This window comes from Rhipicephalus sanguineus, unplaced genomic scaffold (assembly GCF_013339695.2).
Source record: "Rhipicephalus sanguineus isolate Rsan-2018 unplaced genomic scaffold, BIME_Rsan_1.4 Seq3500, whole genome shotgun sequence".
Classification (NCBI taxonomy): Eukaryota; Metazoa; Arthropoda; class Arachnida; order Ixodida; family Ixodidae; genus Rhipicephalus; species Rhipicephalus sanguineus.
In genome coordinates, this window is record NW_023615075.1 from 38,131 (window position 1) to 63,364 (window position 25,234).

Consider the following 25,234-nt stretch of genomic DNA (forward strand, 5'->3'; position numbering starts at 1 on the left):
TATAACTTTGCACTACTACAATGTGTTTAGCAAACACCCAACTCACCTAAGTTATCCCCTTATATTACATATGCACACATAAATGTACATAAAGGAGGGTCTCACCCCCCATCATAAAAGAATTGGCTGATTTGTGCATTCTGCCTGTTTTGTAAAGTAGCCTAAACTTGTTTTGTTCAAGATGCACTCCATGGGAAGTGAACCCACAACATCATGACCAGCAGCAGAGCCCTACAAAAATATGGTGTTCTTGTAGGTCCCCTGCTGAAGCAGCTGGCTGACCAGTTCACAGTAGTTCTCATACTTTCGCATCCCAAAGCTACTTTTCCAACCCACCTTCAACACAGTTGGTGGAGAAGAAGGCCAAGTTCCTCGTTTCCAGCGGATTCTCGTTCGTAAGCTCTGGCGAGCGCGTCTGGGGCTCAGATTCTCCGGTCAAGGACGAGTTGTCCACTTTGAAACCTTGTGCTTGGATGACCCGGATGTCAGCAGGGATTCGATCACCACCTTTTACCTCACACCCGTCTCCCACCACAACCTCCTCAGCGGGAAGGTGTAACTTTTGTCCATCACGGATCACTATGGCATACTGGAAAGGGTATCAAGAAAACACGAAACACATGCTATGTTAGTATTGCACAAGAATTGACCCATGAATGGACTGATACATTGTGGGAAGTAGTTGCAGTAATGAGGCGCAAAAAATAAAATGGTCGAAGGATAGTGTACGCCTATGCCTAGCTTCACTGTCCATCCCTTCTGTGCTTCTGCTACATAGATCCTCAACATGTTAGTTCCTATAGGTGATGTACCATGGAAGCAGGTAAGCCATTTTCTTTTGGTGTGAGGGTGGCACTTGTGCACTGCTAAACACTTGTTGCACTACTGTCCATCTTGAAGATTGCTCATGACCTGAAGTACAAAGCAACATAGCGTGTTTCTGTGCCCATTGCTTGCGCCAGAAATTTACTAATGCGTACAAGGTGAGTGAGCCAGTTAAATGAAAATTTACCTCGAGATTCAGGTTACTGGCAATGTGAGTTATTGCAGTGAAGTGGCAATGTGCTTAAAATGTGTTTTAAAAGAGCAGCAATGAACAAGTGCACCAAGCAGTGTTGTACGAAGCTTTGCAAACAACAATACAACTATGCATTCTGCAGAGAAACTAATCTTTGTTAAATTAAAATAAATACAAGTTATGACATATCTTTCGAAGCACATACTGTCTACAAAACTTCTGTGTGTTGAAAAAAGAAGTATGCTTGACTGCCCAGTATAGTTTCATGGGCATCGGCGCATATTACGAATGTCTGGCAAGACTTTACTGTGAAGACGAGTCGACTGCCGACTTTTTGTTTATCTCGCGCTTGTTTACAATCTCATGCAAACTGCTGCACTGCTTATGTGCACAGAAATTTGCAGAACACACTTTGAACGTTGCAATTTTCTGTAACCAAGCAATTCATGAACAAGTGGCTAGTGTACTCCATGCAAAGTAAAAGCACGGCACTCACCTGTGGAACCATGTTTTTGAAAGACTCCATAATTTTTGAACTCCTGGCTTCTTGATAGTAGGAGAAACAACCTGTTACAATAACTACAATGGCCAATACTGCCCCCAGGTACAACTGAAAAGAGAAAAAACAAACCATACTTCAATATGGTACAATGTTTATGACATGGGATAAGCAAAGCCAGGCTTTTGAAGGTAAACATTAAAAAAGAATCCTTTCAGTGCTTCGCAGCACACACAGGCATCATCTGAGATGGCCATGTCAATTCTATTTATAGAATTCAACAAGTAGATTTAGGCTTACATAGGTTTGAAAAGAACACAACACGGGAGCACTAACCTGCTGATTGTGATATATATTTGAACACTGTCAAAAATCCTTAAACAGAACAGAACTACATGTATCCTAATTGAAGGATATGGCAAGAGGCTTCTTCACCAAACAGCAGCTATTTACAATATAATGGCACCTTTCCTGTCTTGTATGTTATAATGCTGCTACACTGATACTAATTGGCTAAAAAAGCCAGGATACGCTATTCTCTAAGCTGAAGTGATTTGCTAACATAACTATGGTGCCGAGATATCTGTGCAAATGTTCCCTCACACTGGGAAATCTGCTTATGTTTTGTCAAACTTGCTACGGCTTTGCCAGCTACACAAGCTAAAAATGCGGTATCCCTAAGCTTTGACATGTTCCACAGAAAAACTTGGATCAGGTGAAATCCCACACTCATACTTTTTAAAACTCCTTAATAAGCACGGCTGTCTTATGATGATGTCTTACACATCAGCGATAACTTGCCAATTTATGATGGGAGGAGAAAGACTTCATATGAGCTAAGCACCAAAGGAGCTTTGTGGTGCTCCAAGTGTGGCATTTAATCGCAGTATTGTAGCATAATTAATGCACCTGTAAATTGAAGCACCTTAAACCTGCAGCTTTGCTACTAAAAACATCGGTTACAATACGATAAAATTCGATGGCACTCATTCACGGATTCAACTATACTAAAGGTTGGCTTCACGTACCCGACAACACAGAGTAAGTAAAGCTGGTCTGCTGTTTTAACATTACTGTGCCTGTAAATTCGAATGCATTAAACATGAAGTATTGCTGAGTTTTTTTTTAACACCAGTTAAGATACGATAAAATTGGAAGGGACCCCATTAAAGGGTTCCATTCAACGACACTGAACATCAGATTCACCTGACAACATACATGCAGCGGGTAAAGCTCACGCCTGTTTACACGCAGGCAAGGCTTCACCTTCAAACACACTTGCACTTCGTAAAACCAAATGTGCAGTATCCACGTCGTGCTGACTTGACCGATTTAATGAAAACTATGAGCCCTGGACAACAAAAATCACGTACCACTCTAATGTGGATATTTTACAGATTAGTGGTATTATGATTGGGAACGCAAACAAACACCCCTGAAAACATGGTATGTCCGAACACGGAAAATATGCTCTATTCGCTCTGTGACTGTCGGATGAGGAACAGCCCTTGAAAAAAAGTCTTTCTAAGTCTATAATTCTGTGGCACCATGACTACTCTGGTTTCGTTGTGACCTTGCTTGCTATCATGTTATTGCGGTGGTAGTTACGTACATGGACACTCCAGGCATATTTATGCCGTCGCCGTGCAGTTACGTATAAAGTCCAAATCGATAACAGCGCCCCACGCACCGTATGTTCTATCTGCGAATGAAAGCGCAGGAGGGTAGCTGACGATCGCGGCTTACGCGGAGAGGAAACGCGCTGGCCGTCTTTCGTCACGCGAAATGCCAGTGGGTTGTGTCCCAGAGGGGGGGGGGGGGGAAGAAGGGGGGAGGTACGTCGCTCCGGCGGAACTGCGTATTTGCACGGCCGGGCACTGTCGCACGCGCCCTATCTTGATAGGAATCAGCAGACGGCACATACCTTTGTGCGTGCGATGTTCTTGTCGCTTGGCTTGCGTTGAAGCAATGGACATACGAAGCTCGCTTCGCTCGCTGCAGCGGCCGCGTCTCCTTACGCCAGCGTTTTGTTGAATTACGCCAGGTGAGATGTTAGAGTTATCTGCTAGCCTTACTTCATATAACATTCCAATTTGATGCTGTCGCATTGATTGCTTCACCCTTTCGGCGAAACTAACTTTTTCCCTTCCACCGTCCCGCCTCCACTGCACCCCCCTCCTTACCTCTCACCCACCCCCCCCTCCCAACAAAAAAAGGAGGGAGGGGGAACTAAACAGAAGGTGATACAATTGGGGATAGTTGGACGCTCAATACTCACATTATCATCGGGCGGTTCCTCAAATGTGCCTGCCTGGATGGAATATGCGATGAAGCAGAGCACCGCGCCAATCCACAGTAGTAAGGAGAAACCCCCAAAGAGGTTCTTACAGAATTTGACCCATTCTGGTGTCTTCTTAGGGGGTGTTAAAGAGTTTGGACCGTCCCTTTCAAAAACTTCCCTAGCTTGTTGTGATGTGAGGCCCTGTTGGTATAAAAAAGAAAAGAATACGACAAATGCATCAAGAAACATTGTGCACACTAAAGTCAAATTAAGATGATTGTGCACACATCGTATCTAAACTTTATACAGATAAAATAACGTTCATCCAGTAAAAAGAAAAAAAAATTCCAGGAAAGCAAGTAAGCCATAAGTCACCGTTAAACTTAACCACAATTTAGTATCAGAGGCTTTTCATAACGTTAAAAGAAACATCTGTCTCAAAAGGTTAACTATCAGATTAACATGTCCACCCTTCAAAAGAATGCCTCAAGGTTGCATACTTCAATCATTACGAACATAGATATATTCCTGGTGAAGCATGCATGTGTCAGTTCCTCTAATGACAAAATCCTGGCCTGTAAAAAGAAGCTGTCACGTTTTTAGTACTTAACTACAATGACAGAAATACAGCTACTTTATGATCAGCACCACCTAAACGTTTACAGCTAAACTGCAACACCAAGAAGGTGAAAACCTACTTTGATATTTAGGCAGAGGTGGCAACTACCCTCAGGCCTACGTATTATATATGCTGCAGTAAATCTGCAGCACTTTCATTGCCTTTCGGCAATAGTATGCGTCGAAGACGTTTAAGCGAAAGCAGTTTGGAAGAGAGATAAAATTTCCTGCATGCGGTAAGCTGCTTTTAATTCAGAATTAAGCTTCGATTTGCTTGCAAAGGTATACTCTAAGTATGCAAATATTTAAGTTTTTCTTGGAGCGGCAAGAAGTAGTACTCACTGTGGCTGGATTCGTGCCAAGTCGTGCATAAAGTTCTTCGATGGGGATTTTGTGCTCATCCTGAAAATGAGAGGAGGTAAGTTCAGTATGACGCCAACAATCCCGAAAACAGTAACACCAAGCCGCGCCACCATCATAATTTGAACAACCAAATGGTAAAGCGAACGTGATGCTACAGTGAATGAACGGCACGAGCACCTCGGACCAAAACGGCATTGCTTCACTGCATAGCAAGCCGTGCAGCTTCCTGGCGTATAGTCAACCGTACTGCCATCACTTCGTCCGCAAACGTGACAATTCTTAAGATACATCGTTTGGCGGTGCTCGCGGCTTTCTTTCAAGCTTGCGGGAATGCTCGAACGTGTCGCATCTCCCCTGAAAAGTTGTTTTCACCACACGGTGCTCGCGTCTCCTGGAAGTCAGCTTCTCTACGCGAGGTTTTCCACGCCGAGGTCGCAGGGGCGGCACCGAGATTTTCTTTACTGGGAGGGAAGGTAGGAAGGCGAGGGAGGGAGGGAGGGAGGGGGGCACTCACTAGAAATCAGGTGGCAGCCGCCAGGTGCGCGTGGTGACGTCGTTACCAACGCCGGGGATACCGACAGAGCCGAAGAGGAGCACATAATCTTTTTTTTCGTTTAATTGTGCGGCGCGCCCGCGTCTCGTAGTGCTGCTGCGTTTGACATTGTTGATCATGACAGCGCTCTGAACACAATGCGCGTGTTTATGTGAAATGTCAGTAAATATCAGAGGTGGTTTAGAGGCTCTTTCAAAGATGCAAACAGGATCGAAGTTCTGCACCAGCCATTAGAAGAAAAAGAAATTCACTCTCTCGTGCTCCCGTTTGCGAACATTTACCCTTTTTGCTCTCCACCATCGCAAGCGGCGGCGCCCGAACAGCGGCCTAATACGTGCGTCTTTCCGCACGCCATGTCGTGACCATCGAACGCGGCCGACTGCGACGTTCCTCTGCCGTGGACTGCGACGACAGCGCAGACGTGCACTCGGTCACTTTAAGCGATGCCCAGACGTCGGCGCCAGCAATTTCCGCCGCGCCACAACAGCGCGGGGACGGCATCCGTCGACGGAGTACGACAGTGTTTCACGTATTGACACGGCGGCTGCACGTGAAGGAGGAGGAGGAGGAGAACTCACCATCGACACTTCCTGCTTGAGGTCATCCAAGTTCTGTTCCTTTTCCTTCTTTCCGATCTTCCGCCGAGCCCTAGGCCGCCCGTCTGGCGTCCGGCCGTCATCGGGAACCCTCGGGTTAACTGCAACTCTGTAGCTGTCGCTTCGTCCATACTGCACAGAAGAAGAAGAAGCAAATACGTCAACAACACGGCTCTCAACGAAGTGGTCGCAATGATCGGAAGCCGCGAGCTTTATTTTAAAAAAAGCATGCACGTAAGGGAAGCGCGACAAAATGCTTGATAGGAAGTGGACTGACTATACAATGCCTTGTTGAGGGATGTACGGTAATACATCCTTCAACAAGGCATTACTACTACTACTACCACTACTACTACTACTACTACTACTACTACTACTACTACTACTACTACTACTAATAATAATAATAATAATAATAATAATAATAATAATAATAATAATAATAATAATAATAATGGGCGGCCTAGAGCGCATACAAACTTAGAGACACACATGGACGGATTGCAACAACCAAGCATGATATTCGATTGCATTTCCACAGGTGGTCTACGGAATTTCAATTCAACGACGAAGCAGTGGAAACAACAGCTTTTTCATAACTATTTAGTAAGGAAAAGAAAAAAGGGGGACACCACGCTTGCTTATACTGACAGTATTATGCAAAGCTTGCCATGTCGGGAAATGTACACAGTCCGCGACAACCTCAGAATTCAGTTACGAACTTCTCCCCAGATAACAGCTCAAAACAGCATTTCGACAGCGAAACACGGTGCCCCAAAGACTCTGCCGTGACGTCACGGAAATAGAACGAACGTCATTGGTTGGAGAGTGAACTACAACTACATTATTCTGCTGTCACCACTTATAGCTAGCTGACGAGAAGGCGAACACGCAGCCAAATAAAAAGATGTCCACCCTTAAAGGCAAACAGCGTGGCCGATAAGGTCATTCAAGATCATGCGCGATTATGTTCTCTAAAATTTGTGTCAACTGTTAAACACGTACAGTCGCCCATTTTTTAACCTGAACGCGCGAGCGTCGACCGCCGTAGAGCATATACAGTGACTGTAGACCGCCGAGTTGATAAGCGCCGTACAACGGAGCGCAGTGGCGAAATGAACGAGAATACGCGCGTGCGCGCAATGAGCAGTCTTGGACAGCTGCCGTCTGCGGAAAAGCCTAGCAGACGGCAGTTGCCCACGACTGCTCATTGCGCGCACGCGCGTATTCTCGTTCATTTCGCCACTGCGCTCCGTTGTACGGCGCTTATCAACTCGGCGGTCGACGCTCGCGCGTTCAGGTTAAAAAAATGGGCGACTGTACATTACTTTTTGATGTCATTGCCTGGGCTATACTGTCGTCTGTTTCGTTTTTCTTATACACATGTGACTGGCATGTAATAACTCATTTATGCTTATTTTTTAAATACATTATTGCACTGTTAATTATAACAATGAACATTGTGCCATAATCGTGGGATTTATGGGCTTAAAGGGGACGGACGCCTTATGAGGCTTTTTTTGCCTTTTCGCCGGTCCCCTAGTCAATTGTGCTTTGTTTCTACCCTAAACTACAACTAATAGGTCAAAGATGGACCGGCCGCTCACACTGGCCAAGCGTTCAGAGTTTGAACGTACGGTTAGGAGCTTTTACAAAGGAGTACCGTAATTGTGGAGTTTTATGCGCCAAAACCACTACATGATTAAGGCACAGCGGCGTACTTCATTAACTATACGGAGTAATTTTGGCCCGCCTAGTAATTTTTTAACGCGCACCTATGAATCTAAGTACATAGGCTATCTTGCATTCCGCCCTCATCGACATGGGGCCGCCGTGGGTGGGAATCGAACCCGCGTCCTCTAGCTTACGAGCGCCTCCTTAAACTACCGTGCCAAACCGGACCGCGAGAAAAGGTGCGAGAATTACGCAAGGCTACGGGCGAAGTAACACCGGCCGGACACTCCAATCCTTTTTTTTTTTTTTTCCATTGTGCATGACACTTGACCGAGATAGCTGTATCTGCGTGTGCGGACCCGCACTTAAAGGTCTTGACGTCAACCCTATCTGAAAGAGTGCGACTGCTTATGTACGGGACATCAAGCCAAGACCAACGGCCTTCTATAAGCACTTTGGTCTTCTCTTCGAGGAAAAAGAAAACCGGCGCAGATAGCGAGAAATGTCGGGAAAACTTGGAGATGCCGAGTCAAATATACGTTCGCAGTGCAGTAGCCGTCAGAAGTCTTGACGGAGACCCACCAAAGCCACACTACGAGAAGGCATATTTGAGAACGGCAATCTTATGTAACCGCGTGAAGAGCCCTGCAATAAGCGGTCGTCAAACGGTCGCGGAGTTATCTGAAAGCACAAGAGGCGCCGATTTCGAATTGGGCGTTTGTGTATTGTGTAGGATCATTTGCATACCAGAAGCTTAGAATACTTCAAGTAAACAAAGCAAAAAAAAAAAAAAAAAAGAGACTGGTATTACCCGCAGCGGATGAGCGCGACTCGAAAGAGAGGATTGCTTCTTTCATCACGACGTCGCTAATGTTTGTGCTGTTGGCTATGATGAAACACAATTAGCTTCATTATAACCTCTATACCTCTGCTGACGCGGCTGTTCAAAAACGGGAGCTCCGCAGGTCACAGTAACAGCGTCCAGCGGAAAGGGAGGGAGGGGGGAGGGTTGGCACCGTATGCCGCCACACTGCGGCGGTCGTGAACTCACGCTCACATTGCGGTACACGGTACAGGTACATAGGGGGCGACAATACAGCGGTTATGGGCCATCCCTGTACTAAAGAGCCGTCTGCCTGCTACCCTCCTCGCAACGGTAGTCGCGCAAACTGCCCCTCCTCTCCCGCATAAACCCCGCGTTTTCTTCGCCCCTACCACCACTTGGCGCCCGCGGTCCTCACCCGCGGTCTCCGGCGTCTGAGTTTGCCTGGTGCGAAAAGAGGCGAGACGTGGAGAGAGAGAGAGGGAAAACGCCGAGGAGAAGGAGATGCAGCGATCAATAAGCGAGCCGCCGCGGCGCCGGCCTCGCAGGGCGATGCCGAAACACGCGGTGGAGGTCCGGGTACGGGAGCGAACGAAGGACCCCGGGGTTCTTTGCCGCACCGCAGCCCCGTCGGTCGGTCGCAGCGCAGAGGGCAAACGTTCGCCGCTGACTGTCCCGAACGAGGGGACACGAGATGCGTCCTCTCCCTCTTTCCAACTTTCCCTCTCTCTCATCACTCAGCCTGTGCGCACCACCGCACCCGCGGCAGACGAATGCAGCAGCTCCTATCTCTTGACTCTTTTTTGTATCTAACTGATTAACACAATTAGCGCCAGCGGCTTGGCCGCTTTCGCGAGCGTAATTTTATCCAGCACCGGCCATCGCGGCGTCCGAGCTAGCGTGTGATCTATATACGTATAACCTTTTTTTTTTCTTCTCTGCGGCCTAGCTCGGTTCCCAGGAGTACAGGACCGCCAGAAACAGGCGGCTTTTTCGACGGCCGAAACTAGGTCACGCCAAAATAAAATACGCACCAACCTCGCAATATGCGTGTGCTACGCGGCGTTTTCTCGATCGAGTGAACGAGAGAGATTCCCCGGCCGAGTGACGCACATTTCCTGCCAAAATTCGGTGCTGCTTCCCCGTTAAACGCGATATGCAGGGACAACGAATAAATGCGACTCGCTGGGCAAGGCCATTTAACTCAAAGCCATCTCGAAGAAAAGTCATATTGAAGGCGCCGCAAAGATTCGAGCCAGATGGGGAGGCATGTTCGGCGCGGCGATATGCTTCGATAAACGGGAAACGGAAACTATAGAATGCCTATAAAGGTCGGCATAAAGGTTACATTCTCCGGAGCATTGAGCGATGTCCGAATCTTAACGAGTTTGTTCCACACACCAGGGACAAAACTAACATTTTCTAAGCGAATACTTCCGACAGCCTCTTCTTTCCCAAACGTTCGCTACAACGAATCGGTGATCGCTGTTTACCTGCTTTGTGCGTAGCGCGTTTTATCAAAGTCCACCTCTGGTCAGACACTTCTTCCCCACCCCCCCCCCCCTCTCTCTCTCTCTCTCTCTCAGTACGTCACCCGAGTCGTCTGTAGTTTTCCTATGAAGCTTTGTCGTAACCAGGTACTATAGCTTTGGTCGCGTGAAGAGATGCTGGCGGAATACCTCGATTACAATGGGAGTAAAAGGCGACGCTTTGCGGATAAGGCACACTGACGAAAATCCAACGAAAAGCGGGCTTTCCCGCAGGACGTTGCCGACGAGAACATCGTTATGTTTAAGAGAAGAAAGCTGCCCTATATGCATACAAAGTTGTTGACGCGCGTGAGACAGCTTTCACGAGTTGTAATTTAGAACGCACTGATGAATTCGAGCGACGCCGTAATAGATCCATCGGGACTAAATTTGACCCAATCGTGCTGCTCTTAAACGTGCATTAAAGAAGAAAAAAAAAAGCGGTTTCATCAGCGCTTTCTGAAGCATCTTTTATCGAAATAAAAGCAGCTAAAGGTGTACGTATCCTTCGGTACGTATTCAAGCGTACGCATTCATTCCAGGCAATGTAAAACTACCCGAACGCACGTTCTCCATGCATGATCGATATCAGTGAAACCTCGCAGGAATCTTGGAAGCGGCGGAACGCGAAATTCGGGCCGAGGCAACTGAGCGATCTCGCCGACAAAAACCGGTGCAAAGCAAACGCGGCAAAATAAAAGTGCGATACAATACTGCGACTATCTTACGAGGCGTTTAAAACTCTAACAACTGATCTCAAGATTAACGAGCTGCGTTTTTATGTTCACGGCGTCAGTTAAACTTATTGTTCGGCGAGCGCGGGTTTCTTAGTTATTGGCGTGGTTTAACGATTGCATCGATGAAGGGGCAGCACAGAACGCTTTCTACATTCATTAGGCAGCTTTACAATAGGTTACGCAGAGATAGCGTTCATTGGGTACGATACGCCATTTCAGTAACTTAACGTGGGTACGCAAGAGGGTAGCGTATGACGCATGCGCAGTGGAGACAAATGCTAACGCAAAGCTTTGCGTATCTAAAGATATTAACGCCTCTTACCTGGCCTTTTTACTGGGACGCATCACGGCCATTCATGCACTGCCCGAGAGAAGGGAACGACGCCTACGTATCTGCTTGACTTGTGGCCATCTTGGAAAGAGGCCTAAAGACCGCCATCTCTCGCGCTGCTACAGAAAACAAGCGAACCTTGGAAACAAATCTTGCTAAGCCTCTGCAGCAAATCCACTTTGTATCCAAAAAACGGAGCTTTTTATCGGCGGTACACGGTTGGCGAAGCCTCATTACTCAAATCTAAATCAAATACGCATTATTAGGGAATGAATAAGTTTAGTAATGCGGACGACGGCTACAAGATTCGAAGTGGACGGCTCTCGCTTCACAGGCACCGCCATCTTGCCCTACGTACGGGACTCTTGGGGTTAGCGTTGAGATTTCCAGAAATAGCGTCGCGTAAGAGCTCCGTACTTTACGTTCTGCTCAGCGCAGTTAAAGAAGCTAACGCTAACGCTAAATCCTTGTTCGTTATCCGCTACAGTGCCCTTTATAATAAGAGCAATGCGAGACGCGAGCGTACCCGAAAAAAGATACGCAACCCCGCAAAAAAACATGGCGGCCCGAGAGATACGCACCCAAACCTCCGCCATATTTATCAGCAGCCCGTATCACACGCCCTGCCGTGCCACTAAACGGGGGCAGATTTCTTCGCCGTACTCGAGAAAAGAAGGCGTGTTCGCTGGCGGGGCTACCGACGGTGCACAAAGTGCGCAGAACGCATAAGATAAATTGACGGGGTTAAAAAAAAAATTGTGATCACGAGAAGGGGACGGGACGAAATTTAAACCACCGTTATCGCGTATCATCTTGACTCGGGTCATAGAGGACATTCAAGATGGATGATCCGCCAGCGCAATTCATAAGAGAGCATATCAACAGAACGGCGACGAGCATGGGGAATAATTAAGCTGCCGCCTTCAGCAAACAGCACTTGCGGTTGATAAAAAAAAAAAGAAAACGCAAGAAGAGAGAAGACAATCCTTCGGGTAAGTCCGCACACGTGTTGAGAAATGTCTGCAATAAAGATGTTGGAGCAGAGTCACGGAAAAAACATCCTGCCGTCGGTCATTTTTTTCCCTTGTAACTCATAGCAGCGCTGTGCGTTAACGCGGCACATACATGCGTTCACACAGTGTTCACACTGGCGACTCGATCCTCCGGCGTCCGAATCAACTTCAAACACTCGCACCAAACGACGGCACGCAATGCATAAGAAGGTTAGGGATATACCTTGTCGTCGGCCATGTTTCTTCCGTTGCGTTACGTTCCCCCAAACCCGGCGACGTAGTTCTTTTGGAGATGAAACACCAACCTTCACAGCAGCAGTTCGAAAGCACGCGCACGATCGACACACCACGTACGTACGGTGCCCAAAGGGACGCGACACAATACTTCTTTTTTTTCCCCCGACTTTTCAGCGACGGCGACGATGAGTGATGATGGCGGCCGCGAGGTCGCGACCGTTCTAAGCGCCGACGAAGACGGCGACTCGCTCTTTGAAGCGCTCGAGAGGCCGCCGACGGTGTCATCCCCCCCCCTCCTCCTGACGACGATGGGAAAGGAGGAGAAGAAGATATTGTGCATCCCACCCCCACCCAACTCTTATCGACAGACGGCGCAGACGCCATCGTCAGCCCCGGCTCCTCAGCTCTTCATCTCCGTTATCAGTCTCACCCACGTACGTACCCGTCTCCTCGCTTCCGATTGCCACAGCAGCCTCTTCCCCCTACCCCGCTACTAACTATATACCCCCTCTCCCCCCTCCCCTTCATTTGTAAGACGTAACGCCATCGAGTGGAAGAAAATACGTCACACACAGAGGGTCCGATTCCTCTCAAGAGGAGGCTGCAGCGCAACACGCTTCCAATCTAATCGGTCTCAGGCAATGCACAGGTTGCGCAGGTCGAAGTAGGGAATTGAGGAGGAGGCCGCGCTGACGCGTGAAGCGCGCTTGCTGACCGACCAATGCTGACAGAGTGGAGGGGGTTGCGCAGTTTTTTCGCGCAATTTGGAACGATAAAAAAAGATGATTGGGGGAAAGGGAGGGGGGTGCCGAGTTTTTCGCGCAACTTGATGGGAGGGGGGGGGGGGGGTAAGAACGATAAAAAGAAATGATTGCGGAATACTGATGGACAACAGAAATGCCGAACAGGGCGAACGCGAATTAACGCGGACGAGTTTATTCAGCGACTGCAATACATCTGCGTTTCATGTCCGCACAGCGCCATTATAAAATTTTTGTTACTGTATACGTACGCGCAATTTCAGAGGCGAACGATTGCGATGCGATCGTGCGACAACGTAAATCTGTGTACCGATGCTGCTAGATTTATAACCAGGACTTGCGCGCTTTCCAAATTGAGGGAGCTATGTGGTATTTCATAGTTCAGTAGACAGAGGTGAAAAAAACGAACATTCGCAACGCTCTGTCACAGTGGAACTCCGCGCAATGCACTGCGCTGCAAGACAGCAAATACATAACAGCAGCTGCTAACAACGACCGTTCGGTCTATGTGAGATACTAGCACGTTTACTAAGGAAAGAAAACGAAAAGAAGAAAAACGAAATTAAACTACGCGCATAGGTCATGTCCGACATTTGCCGTATAGATGTAACACAGCGTATTATTCGGGCACGCGCAAATGTGTCCAACTGCGCTGCCTCGCTGACGGGCTGTCAAGGAGGTTCAGTTGCTATGCAGAAACGAACGCACAGTTCGAAATGATGCCACGCAGAACAGAGAGGGGTCACGCTCAATGCGCAATTCTATATTGTACAGATTGGAGCACTAACTTTCGCCCGAGAAACAGGCACTGCAACGTCTTTTCCTGTATGAATGGAACGTTTATGCATTGACACAAAGACGCAGCAATAGAACTAAACAACGAGGCGTATATGGCGCAAGTCGGAAGACGGGGCAAACAGCGACGCGGCAGCGTTCCTCGCAGGCGCCATGCAAAGCAGAGCGCGGATACGTGTATAGCCCCTGTCCTCGCACCTCCCAGCTTATCAGCTGTTAATAGCGCATAGTGGGCGCCGATAAGGTAAGACCGCATCTCCGCTTCACGTCGAGCCCCCCTAGCGTGCATGAATGTACGGAGCGCCTTCGAGTGTCCCGTGTGGACGCTGGCAGGTATGTACATACGTCTAGAGCACTGCACGGGCCGGATTTTACGGCTCTGGCCCGGCCCGGGCCCGCTTTATGAAGCCCGAGCCCAGCCCGGACCCGTGGTTCCAAGCGCGGGCCCGGCCCGGGCCCGGGCGTACATAAGCGAACCCAGCCCGAGCCCGGCCCCGGCCCGTGGTTCCAATCCCGGGCCCGGCCCGGGCGTACTTGACCGTACCCAGCCCGAGCCCGGCCCGGCCCGGGCGTTCATTACTAAACTAATCCAGGGCGCGCTTGTTCATGACCAGACCTGACCCGGGCACGCTAGAAAATATTAGTTGTTGATTATTAATGATGCCGTGCGCTTTGCAGCGGCCGATCGGACAGAAAATCGATCGCTTTGTAGCGGGCGATCGGACGGTGTGTACATGCATCGAAATGTTGCTTTGCCTGCGGTGGTAGCTAAGCGGTTAATCTGTTTCGCTGTTAAGTCCTAGGACGCGGGTGCGATTCCCGCGGCCACGGCGGCCGCAATTTGATGGGGGCGAAATGCAAGAACACCCGTCTATATACTTATCTTTAGGCGCACGTTAGAGAACTCAAGGTGGTCGAAATTAATCCGGTGCCACTACGACGCGACCTCAAAATCATATCGTGGTTTTGGCACGTAATACCAAGGAATAGAAATGAAATGTACCGTATGTGTCAACCTCGAATAAAAGATCGAAATCTTTATTCCTCCCATGGGAACAACCGTGATCTGGCCCATTGTTAGTGCTGTTAATATATATATATATATATATATATATATATATATATATATATATATATATATATATATATTATGATCTGGCGTGTTTATAAGGAAACCCACCACGATGTACTTGTTACTTTGACAAAGTTTGGTCCAGCAGACGAAACGTTAGTGAAAATATACAGTGCCAATCTATATCTATACTGGTGAAAAAAAAAATAGCACTTCAACTGTTTCTATTTTATTGCTAAGCTTTACTAAGAGCCAGCTCTTTGCACGTGTCACTTCATGCAATGCATAACGTTCGCGTGTGCTCGAAGGCCCGACTTACCGAGTCCGGCCCGGCCCGCAGCCTCAAGCCCGGGCCCGGCCCAGGCCCGCGGCTTCAAGCCCAGGCCCGGCCCGGGCCCGCACTTTCACGCCCGAGCCCAGCCCGGGCCCGCCGGAAAACGCTTCGGACGGCCCGGCCCGCAGCCCGGGCCGGGCCCGTGCAGTGCTCTATGTACGTACGTCGTATGTAGGCTCGCGCGTGTCAGCAACGGCCGCGCCCGAAAGCACTGCACACTCCGCTGTAAAGAAATTATTTCGCGAGCGAGCTGGCCTAGCCATGAATGACGAAATCGCGGGCTATACAACTGTAAGGAGTGCAACAACGTCTACAAGTTTGCCGAGATGATTGACCAGCCACTCCACGAGGGTGCGTCAACATTGCATCACCGCGAAACAGCCAAGATCCCCGACTTGTCAAGTCGCTACCTGCTCCCGTCCATACACGTGGAAAAAAGAGCCGTAAAAGCTGGGTTTCAAAATAGCGTTGAACGGTCGATCCGTGGAGATAAATTGCACTCGAGAACACGGGTCCTTTGGCCCGTTATAACGGTACGCGATACTGGGTGGATGTGTACCGGATCACTCATCGTGACGGCACTGAGCTGTCTTCGTTGAAACGAGCTGTGAGACAAGGACAGTAATCAGGTCAACAACGCGCACAAGCGAAGATGCAGCTGAGAGGAAGCGCCAACCAATATAACCGCCGCACTGCAGAATAGGTACAGGCGTGAAAAAACGAGACAGATGCACCCCCCCCCCCCCCGCCGCAACACACACTTCATGTGACGCTACACAGGAGCCATGTGACGTCACGCATAGACAAAGTGAGGAAACTACCGCCGAAATTGTGATTGCGTGTGGGCAGTACCTGGGAATAGACTTCACCGCAAGAGTTGCACTTCACGAAGCAATCTGAGACTCTAGATGCCGACGCGTCCGGTCTCGCAATTCGCCGAAGGCATGAACCTGCGCTTTCAACCCTCTTCTCTATTTCTATAGAGTCCCTCAAGACTTTATTTTCGGCGAGTTACAATGAGAATGATTAACAGTAGCGCTATGGATGCTAATGCGTGGTCTAAGGATGAGGCACAAAAGCCTGTCATGTTGCTACCTGCAAATGCACCCAACGTGACAAGTGATATGTATGTACATACATCAGGTTGGCCACCTAAAAAATTAATAAACGAAGTAATATTAACACCCACGTCTCTATGGGTCGAGCGCAAGAGAGCTAAGGTTGTGGCCGAAAGGTTCGGCGATGTACAAGAACTCAAAAAAAAAGAAACTATTAAATCAATCACCACTTCGGGATGTGTGTTTGAATCAGGTTGCCCATAGCCACAAGAGGATGACAGAGCGAGAGCGACGCCTTTCTTTCGCGTGTGTCTTTGCAAGCTGTCTATACACCGACACCACTGCCACGGAACATTGAAACGGGGACAAGGTGTGTGGAGATCGCCTGTCTGAAACGGTATGCCTCCGCACGCTCCACCACGAACCTCATTCGACAGAAATGAAGCTATACGCACCGCAAGGCGGGGCCCCGAGTGCACGCGTGCCGTCGAAAAGCAATGAATATCGATGGCCCCACCACCTGGTTGGCCGTGTAGCCGACGGCACAGAACATACGAAAAAAAAAAAAAATAAAGAAAGACATCTCGGTCGCCCGACAAATGAGCCGAGCGAACCGAGAGGAATTTTGCGGCAAATGCACGCGACGCGCACGGCCTACAGAGCGCGCTATGGCGCTGCTGTTGCTACTTATTCTGACACACATTGTTACCCCGGTAATGCAAATTCCGCGCACTACAGGGCGTGCAAGCAGCGGTCACGTCCAACGGAGACACGAACGACATTCGAAACACGCGCCCCCTTCGTTCGGCCATGCATATACGGGCGAGTTTGGAGCGTTTGTTACACACAGCGTGTGTCCTTGGATCAAGACGTGCTTTAAAGGTGTGCAGCGCTCTATCTCAATGTACACATACACATTCACGCGCTCGCGCTTGCGAACAGTGAAAAATGAGAAAAGTACATCAGACAAAAGAAGCCTTCATCGCAATGCACTATCACTATTGATTGAAACGTGAAGATGAGATGTAATGTTGCTGCTCCACGTTCATATTCGCGTTAATTAAGCTCCGAAGTGTACATTTGGTAGTACAAAATGCTTAGAAACCGGCTATAAGGAGCAATCGCCCCATTCAACTCACACGTATGTAAGCGCGTGTGATAGGCGTGGGGTTCTAATTACTTCTTTTCGTGGTTTTATTCATGAAGTTAAGTAATTTATGCCGATAAGGCTTTCGACCGCACCGACGCAGTCAGTACCCGGGTATTTTTTTTATCTTTTTCTTGTTTTTTACCGCTATTACCTCTTGTTGTCACTTTAGCTTTAAGTTTACTTCGCGCGTCTACTAAAAAGACGAGTTTTGGCTCGAGTCCAGCGCTGCAGAACGGAGTTCTAAGCAGGAGAGTTATCCTACTAAGCTGGAAATCTCCCAGCTTAACATTTGCATGAGTTGGGAAGTACATGAGACACCACCCACTGAAGAGAGCGCCTATCACAGCATAACCTACGCTGCATGTAACTGACTTTACAGGCAACGCGCGGCCATAGGTCTCTTAATGGTGGGTTGCGCCAAATGAGCGCACCGATCGGCCGGGCGACGCCGAGGCGCGGCGAATTTAATCATCGGAGAGTGCTGCTGCTGTCAGAGTTTCTACAGTAGCACTGTCCTCGGCTCCGGTGCGCGTGTGTGTGTGTGTGTGAATGCGCGCTGTGCGCCTGCAGGCGCCTCTGCCAGGGGATTTGCTTTTTCCTTTTTTTCTTTTTCCCCCAGCGCTTACTATTCTGTTAGACGTTGCAAACAACCGGCAGAAAGGTGCGAGGCCAGGAAGCTGGAGCGAATAGAGAGAGAGAGAGAGACGTAGGGAGAGGTACGCGCTTATTCGATCAGTCGGTCGAATGTGAAACCTAATCAGGCTGAGTAAGGAGTGTCGACCTCTTCTATATTTGCATTGTTGCTATTGCGTCATACACACACAATGCTTCGCACGCTTGCGTGTGCGCGCGGTGCGTGTGTTTCGTTATTGCTGACATGAAGAAGTATTTCTACACCAAAGAAAGCCATATGATGTGCATGTATAGCCCAGCTGTACAGCGTGCATAGTGATGACACAGGCACGCAGCGAACAAGAGAGTAAAAATGGTGCGAGCGGCTTATTCTACTCCAACGTGCATTTAGGCAGCCGGAAATGCTGTCACACTAGGTATTGCAGAGAGGAAGAGAAAGAAAGAGAACGAGACGGATTGCTCAGCCGCTTCCGAAACTTTCGAAGTTGAAACAGCAGATGTGAAAGTCAGACGCGCGGTTAAGGAACTCGAAGTGCAAGCGTCAACGTCCGTAAAGCTGAGTGCAATTGAAACATAGCGTTGACAGGGACGGCATGGCACTTTGACCTTTGAGTCGGCAACGTCTAGGCACACACCTGCACTCCACGCATCGGGGAAGCGATGCCAACGATCCCTTGAGAATCCAACTGCGCAGCTATGCGACACGCCCAGATGCTATGCGGAGAAAGCGCACTGCAGTGCACACAGCCGATCGCAGATTCCTATAGTAAACTATTAAGGCGGTGTACGGCGCCCGGGACTCCTTGTCTATCGCTTTGAAAAGGCAGCGTTGCTATCCGCAGCGGAAACTAAAGACAATGACGAGGGGTCCTGCTTCGAAGAAACGCGTCTACGCGGCAAGAAGGCTGACGATATACGCGCTCCGGGGCGAAGCAGGGTGGAAGTCGGCAGCGGACGAAGGACTTGCCTCGGCTGAGCTCACGTCAAGCTTCCTGCACTGGCAACGGGTGCACGTGGTGCGGCGGAAACAACAGCCACAATGAGCCACTTCCTCGATGACTAATCGGCCGAACGGCACATTTCAGGAAGAGTCGTTTTCTCTGTAGATAACTAGTAATACAATAACGCTGTCATCGACCCGAAATTATAAACATCATGGAGAAGCGTGGCTCATCGAGGCAAAGTCATGTAACAGTCTTTTTCCGTGTCGTTTTGCAGGACAAAGAAATTAAGTACTTGAATGTTTTTTTTTCTTTTTTGATTGTTTTTTTTTTTTTTACTGCGTAAGCATGTGTGTTTGCATATTCCAGTAAACGTCAGCTGAGAGATGACGTTTGCATTCGCTTGCCGTTCCGTGTGTCCGTGGTACCCTGAGATGCCGTTTGAAAAGAAACGAACACACTGGCGGATACAGAAAAAAAAGGCTATCAATGGCTGCTGACTTTAGATTACGTGGATTCATGCACACAAAAATCCGTGACGTCAGGCCCAACTGCGACACGTATTTCGTTTCGCACTCTCGCGATAAAACTTATTGATATTTCTTGCGCGTACGTGTATTTATATGAAATGCATTCGGAAGTAATGCAGCTCACTTTTTTTCTATACAGACGCCCTTTCAATCAAAGTTACCTCTTCGTTCCGTTGACAGTGGCTACCAAGCATACGACCGTATGCAGTATAAGTCTCATCGTTGGACAAACGGGTCGCAAATAGGCACAGGCGCGTGTACCTCGACTGAAAAGAGGATAAAAGCTCCCTCGCCGTTTCACTCTTTGCGCACACGTCTTTTTCAAAGCTCAAAAAAAAAAAAAAAAAAGGCAACGTCACCAACGAATGCGCGTGAGCTTGGAACCGGATGAATTCGCTGATCAACGCATTTGGTTTTCTTCCCTCGAAACTGCAAGCCACGAGCAGGCTGCAGCGTGTATAATGAAACCCGCCGTATATATACCTATACGCAGCGCGCGTACGCGCATGTGAGCGATCGCGTTGCACCGTGTCCCGTGCGAAGGACGCCTGTACGTGAGTTCGCGAGCGTACTGACGTCGCCGGCGAAGCTGCGGAGGATTTCACACGCGACTCGACAGAATTCCGCTCATTCGAGAGCCCTACAAGTATGCAACAGCGGCACTCGGGGAGGCCTCGCATGCCTGAACGCGCGAAGGCCGCTTGCGCAAAGCTTCCACTGATGAGATAGAGCAATACAGCAGCAACAGCAGATGCAGATAGAGAAGCGATCGAGCCCGTCGAAGGACGCGCCGTAGTATATATTTACACTTTCACGTATAAACGAAAGACAAACACGCGCGGGTGCCAAGCACCCGGTATATGCGCGCACATACCACTTCGCTTGCGCCTGCCCAAGCTGCACGGCGAAAAATGCGAGATAACACGATAACCACATCACAATGAATCAGACGTGACGTGCTCTATAAATTTTCGGTAAGGAAGCGACACGTTCGGGCGACAAGCGGTGAGAGTTTTTCAGTAGCGAAGAGATGTAGCCTAGAGGAGGGGAAAGGGGGGGGGGGAGGTTGGATTATATTGACATATGAACCCGAGTAGCTTGTAGGGAGACCGTTTAAAGGCTGAAACAACTAAAATTACTGACGTCACGACTTTTCGCGGGCGTTAACTGGTAGAACGTTTCACTGCAGTTCTAACAGGAATGCTACGAGCAGATCATTGAACGGTTTATGCGTTGAACCTCTGATTCGGCGGCCGCAACACCGCTTGTGCAGGTCATGCATCGAAAAAAGAAAGAAAGAAAGAAGAAAACAGTTACTACATCAGGCAATCAAAATTTAAAACTAACGACGTAGCGCGCGCTTACGGTGAGGCATCGTTCGCAGCAGCAGACATGTCGTATTTTCGAGCTGGTAGAGGGCGGACGCACGCTATGCCAGCTTCACCGAGGCATAGCACAAGGAACAGATTTAAGCTGTATTACAGCGAATTTGTTACATCCGATGTGCGCCACGACTACGCGATAGTCCATGAACTACCATACCACCGTAAGAGCAACGCGTTCGCGTAGCAATGGTAAGATAAACATGGCGCTACGGCGTACCTTCTCGGAAGGCATATCCTGCACAGCCCGGCACCAGCCACGAGAAGCCGCTGTTTACGCGAACAACATAAGACGGCGCCTTGCGACGAATGAGAAATCCACCGAGAGCAAAACGCACATGTCGCGATTCGTGTTTCGCCGACAATATATAAGCTCGAGAAAGGCGAGAGATATAAAAAACTGAGAAAGAGAGGCCAAGAAAAAGAAGCAAGCGGTTACAACGCTAACGAAAAGAATAGGAATGCGGCGTGGAAGAAGCCGCACGAACTGCGCCTGCGCAGATGGGGAGAAGACAAAGACGACTATATGAAACCGCCGGTGACACCTGTGCACGCGATGCGAGCTCAATCGTTCAAAGGCAAAGATTGTCACGTGACTGAATACCTCCCCGGGAGGGAGCAAAGATCTAAAGGAAGCCGCAGCAGCAGCAGATGCGCGCTAACTGACTACAATATGTCTGACGTCAGTGTACGCCAGGGCATCGTACTATACAAGCTACTGAGGAAATACCCTACAATGGGCGGGCGTTCGCTTCAAAGTGCGTTTACCCGCCAGAGTTGCCGGTGTCACTTGCGGTTACCTTACGCTTACGTTGACGTACACGTAAACTACAAAGCACCCTCATCGGCTGAAGTACACCTAAAGGACAACACTAAATCACCTTTGATTATAACTGTCCCAAGCTTAACTTAATTCATTTGACAAAGAAAAAAAGGGGGGGGGGGGAGAAGTCTACTTCAGAAAGTGAAGGCCACTGCTTCCTCTAGTTCAACGCCCAAATCTGGAGCCGTTATAGGCCTGTTTGACGTACCACAATTCTCAAAGCATTTCTATTGACACAAGAATATGGCACATCCTGCTTGCAGAAAACCATTCTATATTTGGTTCCGCACGTTCTTCCACGGTCCTCAATTAGTGAATAGTTTATATTGTTCAACAGTCCGTCCCCTCTGCGAAAACGCAACAATACCTGGACCGGCTCGGCGAATGACGTCACCGAAGCTTGTTATATTAATTCTTCCGTTCCTCTACAGAACGCAGTGCAATATCTCTTCAATGACTGAACGATTAACGAGAGGAGATCGATTTTGTTACTACAAAAGCCTAATTTACTACCGCAGCGCTGAGGGCCTATACAGGAAGACTTGTGGCGAATGTTTGAAACGAATAGTTTTATGTTTACCGCACGGGAACCAAGACGACGCGTCGACTCTTGCGTCAAATGGCTGACATTTTCCCCGTATCCGTCATGGTCTAATATCACGTGAAAAGTCAAACGAACACGTTCAGCGCTTCGGCGTAACGCTTAAAACGTCAAGCCATCGCTTTATTATAGCTCGCCGACTTCATCGGCTTTATAGATTCATACTAAGAGAGAATTTTAAATGTGATTATTCGAGGCTGTTTAGCGGGTTCAAGATCCGGTCGTACACGAGATCAAAGTACCAATGCCCGTTTTGACCTGACCCGAACGCGACCCAGTAGTGTAAGTGCACTGAGGTAGGGCATTATCGCTCACAAGCAGTGAACGATGCGGGTCATTCGATCAAGAGCAAAGTATAGGCACGCCGTTAACCCCCTTTCATCACGCTGCACTGTCGCCGTTTGTCGTCGAAAGAAACGGAGTCAAGTGGCGGTGGAAGCAGCTATCATCCGACAGGCGAATCGGGTTATCGCCGGGTATTGAACTACTGACCCTGCGCACTGCGCTCTCGTGACCACGTAAGAAAAAGAAAGAGCGAATGACACGTGATCTACAGGAAAGACTATGCGTGTTGCGCCAGCCGATAAGAGTTGAAGGAAGCAAAACCTTCGGACCGCAGTTTTTTTTTTTTTTTTTTTTTTTTTTTTTTTTTTGGCAGCGTAGCGATTTCATGCACTACAGAGATAGCCGCGATCACAGCCACGGAGGTCCGATCTTTTTGTAGTCGTCCGCCCACATGATCGTCGCAGTGACGTATATAAGCTTGAAAAGTTCTCACGGCAGTCTCTTCCCATTGGCTAATTAAAATGACGTAACCGGTCTTTCAGACAAGGACGTTGGCACGCGGAGTGCAAGCGGCGTAGCGGTGTTGTACGCAGAATAGCGATATCGATCAAATACTGATTAGCTATGTGACCGAACAGTGGGGCACTTCGGTTTATCGCGACAGCAAAAGCGTAGTACGCCACTGATTACGCTGGCGCAATAAGTTCGTCTCGGACACGGCATGATGCCAGCGATCTTTTAAAGTGGCTACCAACGTTTTAATTGCAGCATAAAGTCCGCGATCTTCGACACTACGTGAATATATATTTTACAGACCGCTTGCCGAACTGCGTCTATGGGAACAAAAGCTCAGGTGTATAGCGAAAAGCTCCCCTACCTGCACATACAGTCCAGTCCGTTGTTAAAGAGAACATACCACTTGGTTTACGCCGTCGGTTATCGCCGGAATACGGCGGAAGCACGCGAAGACAAACTGCGTGTAAAGGTATGTATACATAGTTACATCAAGAGCCTTTTAGATATATGGGGTTGCAAAAGTTCTTCGCGTTTCTTTATAAATGGTTGACTGTTTAGCAACAGACCGGACAGTACACCTGCAGAAAGGTAACCGCTGTTTTCTTTAACAAGACGCGCTTGCAGACTGCCCTGTTTGCTATAGCAGACATCCGCCGAAGACTTAGAAAAAAAAACGAGAAACACGAAAGAACCGACACGCTTGCGCAAAGCTGACGCTTAACCACGGCGCCAGGAACATCTATCTATCCTTATTGTTCAACGGTCTACACTACACAGGCGCTGGCTGGCAAGTGGTGGGACGGTACGATCGCCTTAATGAGCCGCGCCGGCACATTCAGTCAGTGTCAACCCCCGAAGACGACGAAAGTTCGCCGCGACCCGAGACGGGACCTTTTCGCAGGGATGCGTCAACAGTGTCGAAAGCCCCGGTGCCCGAATGTCGTGCAGTAAGACAAGGCGGCAAGACAAGGGCGAGGAGTCGCCAGCCCTCTCTAATGCAGCTGCGGCTGTAGCGCCAACTATCGGCGACCCGTGCGCACACATCGGAGCTGCGGGTGCTTCAACTAGGTTCGGCAAGAGCAGTCGACAGCGCGCGCCTCAACCGATGTCACCACCCCCGGCGTGCGGCGGTAGCGCGGCAGAGACGAGAAACCATTGTGCATTATTCACCGAGCGCGCACCGATCCATCAAAGCGCGGCAAGTTGCTGTCGTCGTCGAAGAAGGTGAGAAGGAGGAGGAGAGTAAGACGTCGGTGTATCTCTCGAGGAGAGCCCAACAGTCACCTTGGAAGCCACGCCCGTCTGCCCGCAGACAGGTCACAGTTTAAAGGGTATCGCGACGGATAACGCCGCACATGTTAACGCGCGTACGCTAACAGCGGCTGAGCAGAGCCACGGACCAGGACAGTTAGGTTTAGTTACACGGAGCAGCTCGCTCTAGTCGCGACAGTGACTGATTTGTCGGAAGTGGCCCGAGCGCGCTATTAAGATATGGTTAAATGATGCTCTACATTATTTCTTGAACAACTATAATTGGAGTTTTACGTCCCAGAACCACGATGTCATTACGAAAGACGCCGTAGTGGAGGGCTCCGGAAATTTCGGCCACCTGGGGTTCTTTAAACTTGCACCTAAATTTAGGCACGCGGGCCTCTGAAGCATTTTGCCTCCGTCCGCCGCGGTCAGGATTCGATCCCGCGACCTTCGGGTCAGCAGTCGAGCACCATAACCACTAGACCACCGCGGCGGTTATACTGTTTCTTCAGAAACGGCACGCGCATAAATGTTTTTTACGCTTTAGAAGTGAATATAAGAGCACCAGGACGAAGTCTACAGTGCGCCCATTCCCTCTACAGCGGCGTCACCGCCATCTTGAATTTCAGTGAGCCCACATTTCCACTCAGCATTTTTTCCATTCGCGACTCGAGGTGATATCGGAGTTGTGAAACGCCGGTTCGCGGAATACGATGGTTACAAACCCACCGCCGCAACTCAATATACGTACAACGCTTTCAAGGTCGTCAGGGTTGCGGGTCGCCGGTGTAAATCCGGCGGCGCGCCTTTGGAACCGTTCGCAGCCA

General features: G+C 49.0%; 1 protein-coding gene across 2 annotated transcripts; it reads right to left on the minus strand.

Annotated features, from left to right (window-relative positions):
- Window positions 1-287: 287 nt before the first annotated feature.
- Window positions 288-21,236, minus strand: LOC119377113 (sodium/potassium-transporting ATPase subunit alpha). Of its 2 annotated transcripts, none has more exons than XM_037646714.2 (6): window positions 21,149-21,236; window positions 5,911-6,060; window positions 4,759-4,818; window positions 3,796-3,999; window positions 1,515-1,628; window positions 288-589 (listed from the first exon to the last, which is right to left on the minus strand). In XM_037646714.2, the coding sequence occupies exons 1-6, from the start codon at window positions 21,161-21,163 to the stop codon at window positions 320-322; spliced, it is 813 nt and encodes a 270-aa protein (XP_037502642.1). In that variant the 5' UTR covers window positions 21,164-21,236; the 3' UTR covers window positions 288-319. The 2 variants fall into 2 exon arrangements, with proteins under 2 accessions (XP_037502642.1, XP_037502641.1); XM_037646713.2 differs by lacking the exon at window positions 21,149-21,236 and adding an exon at window positions 12,259-12,460.
- Window positions 21,237-25,234: the final 3,998 nt, after the last annotated feature.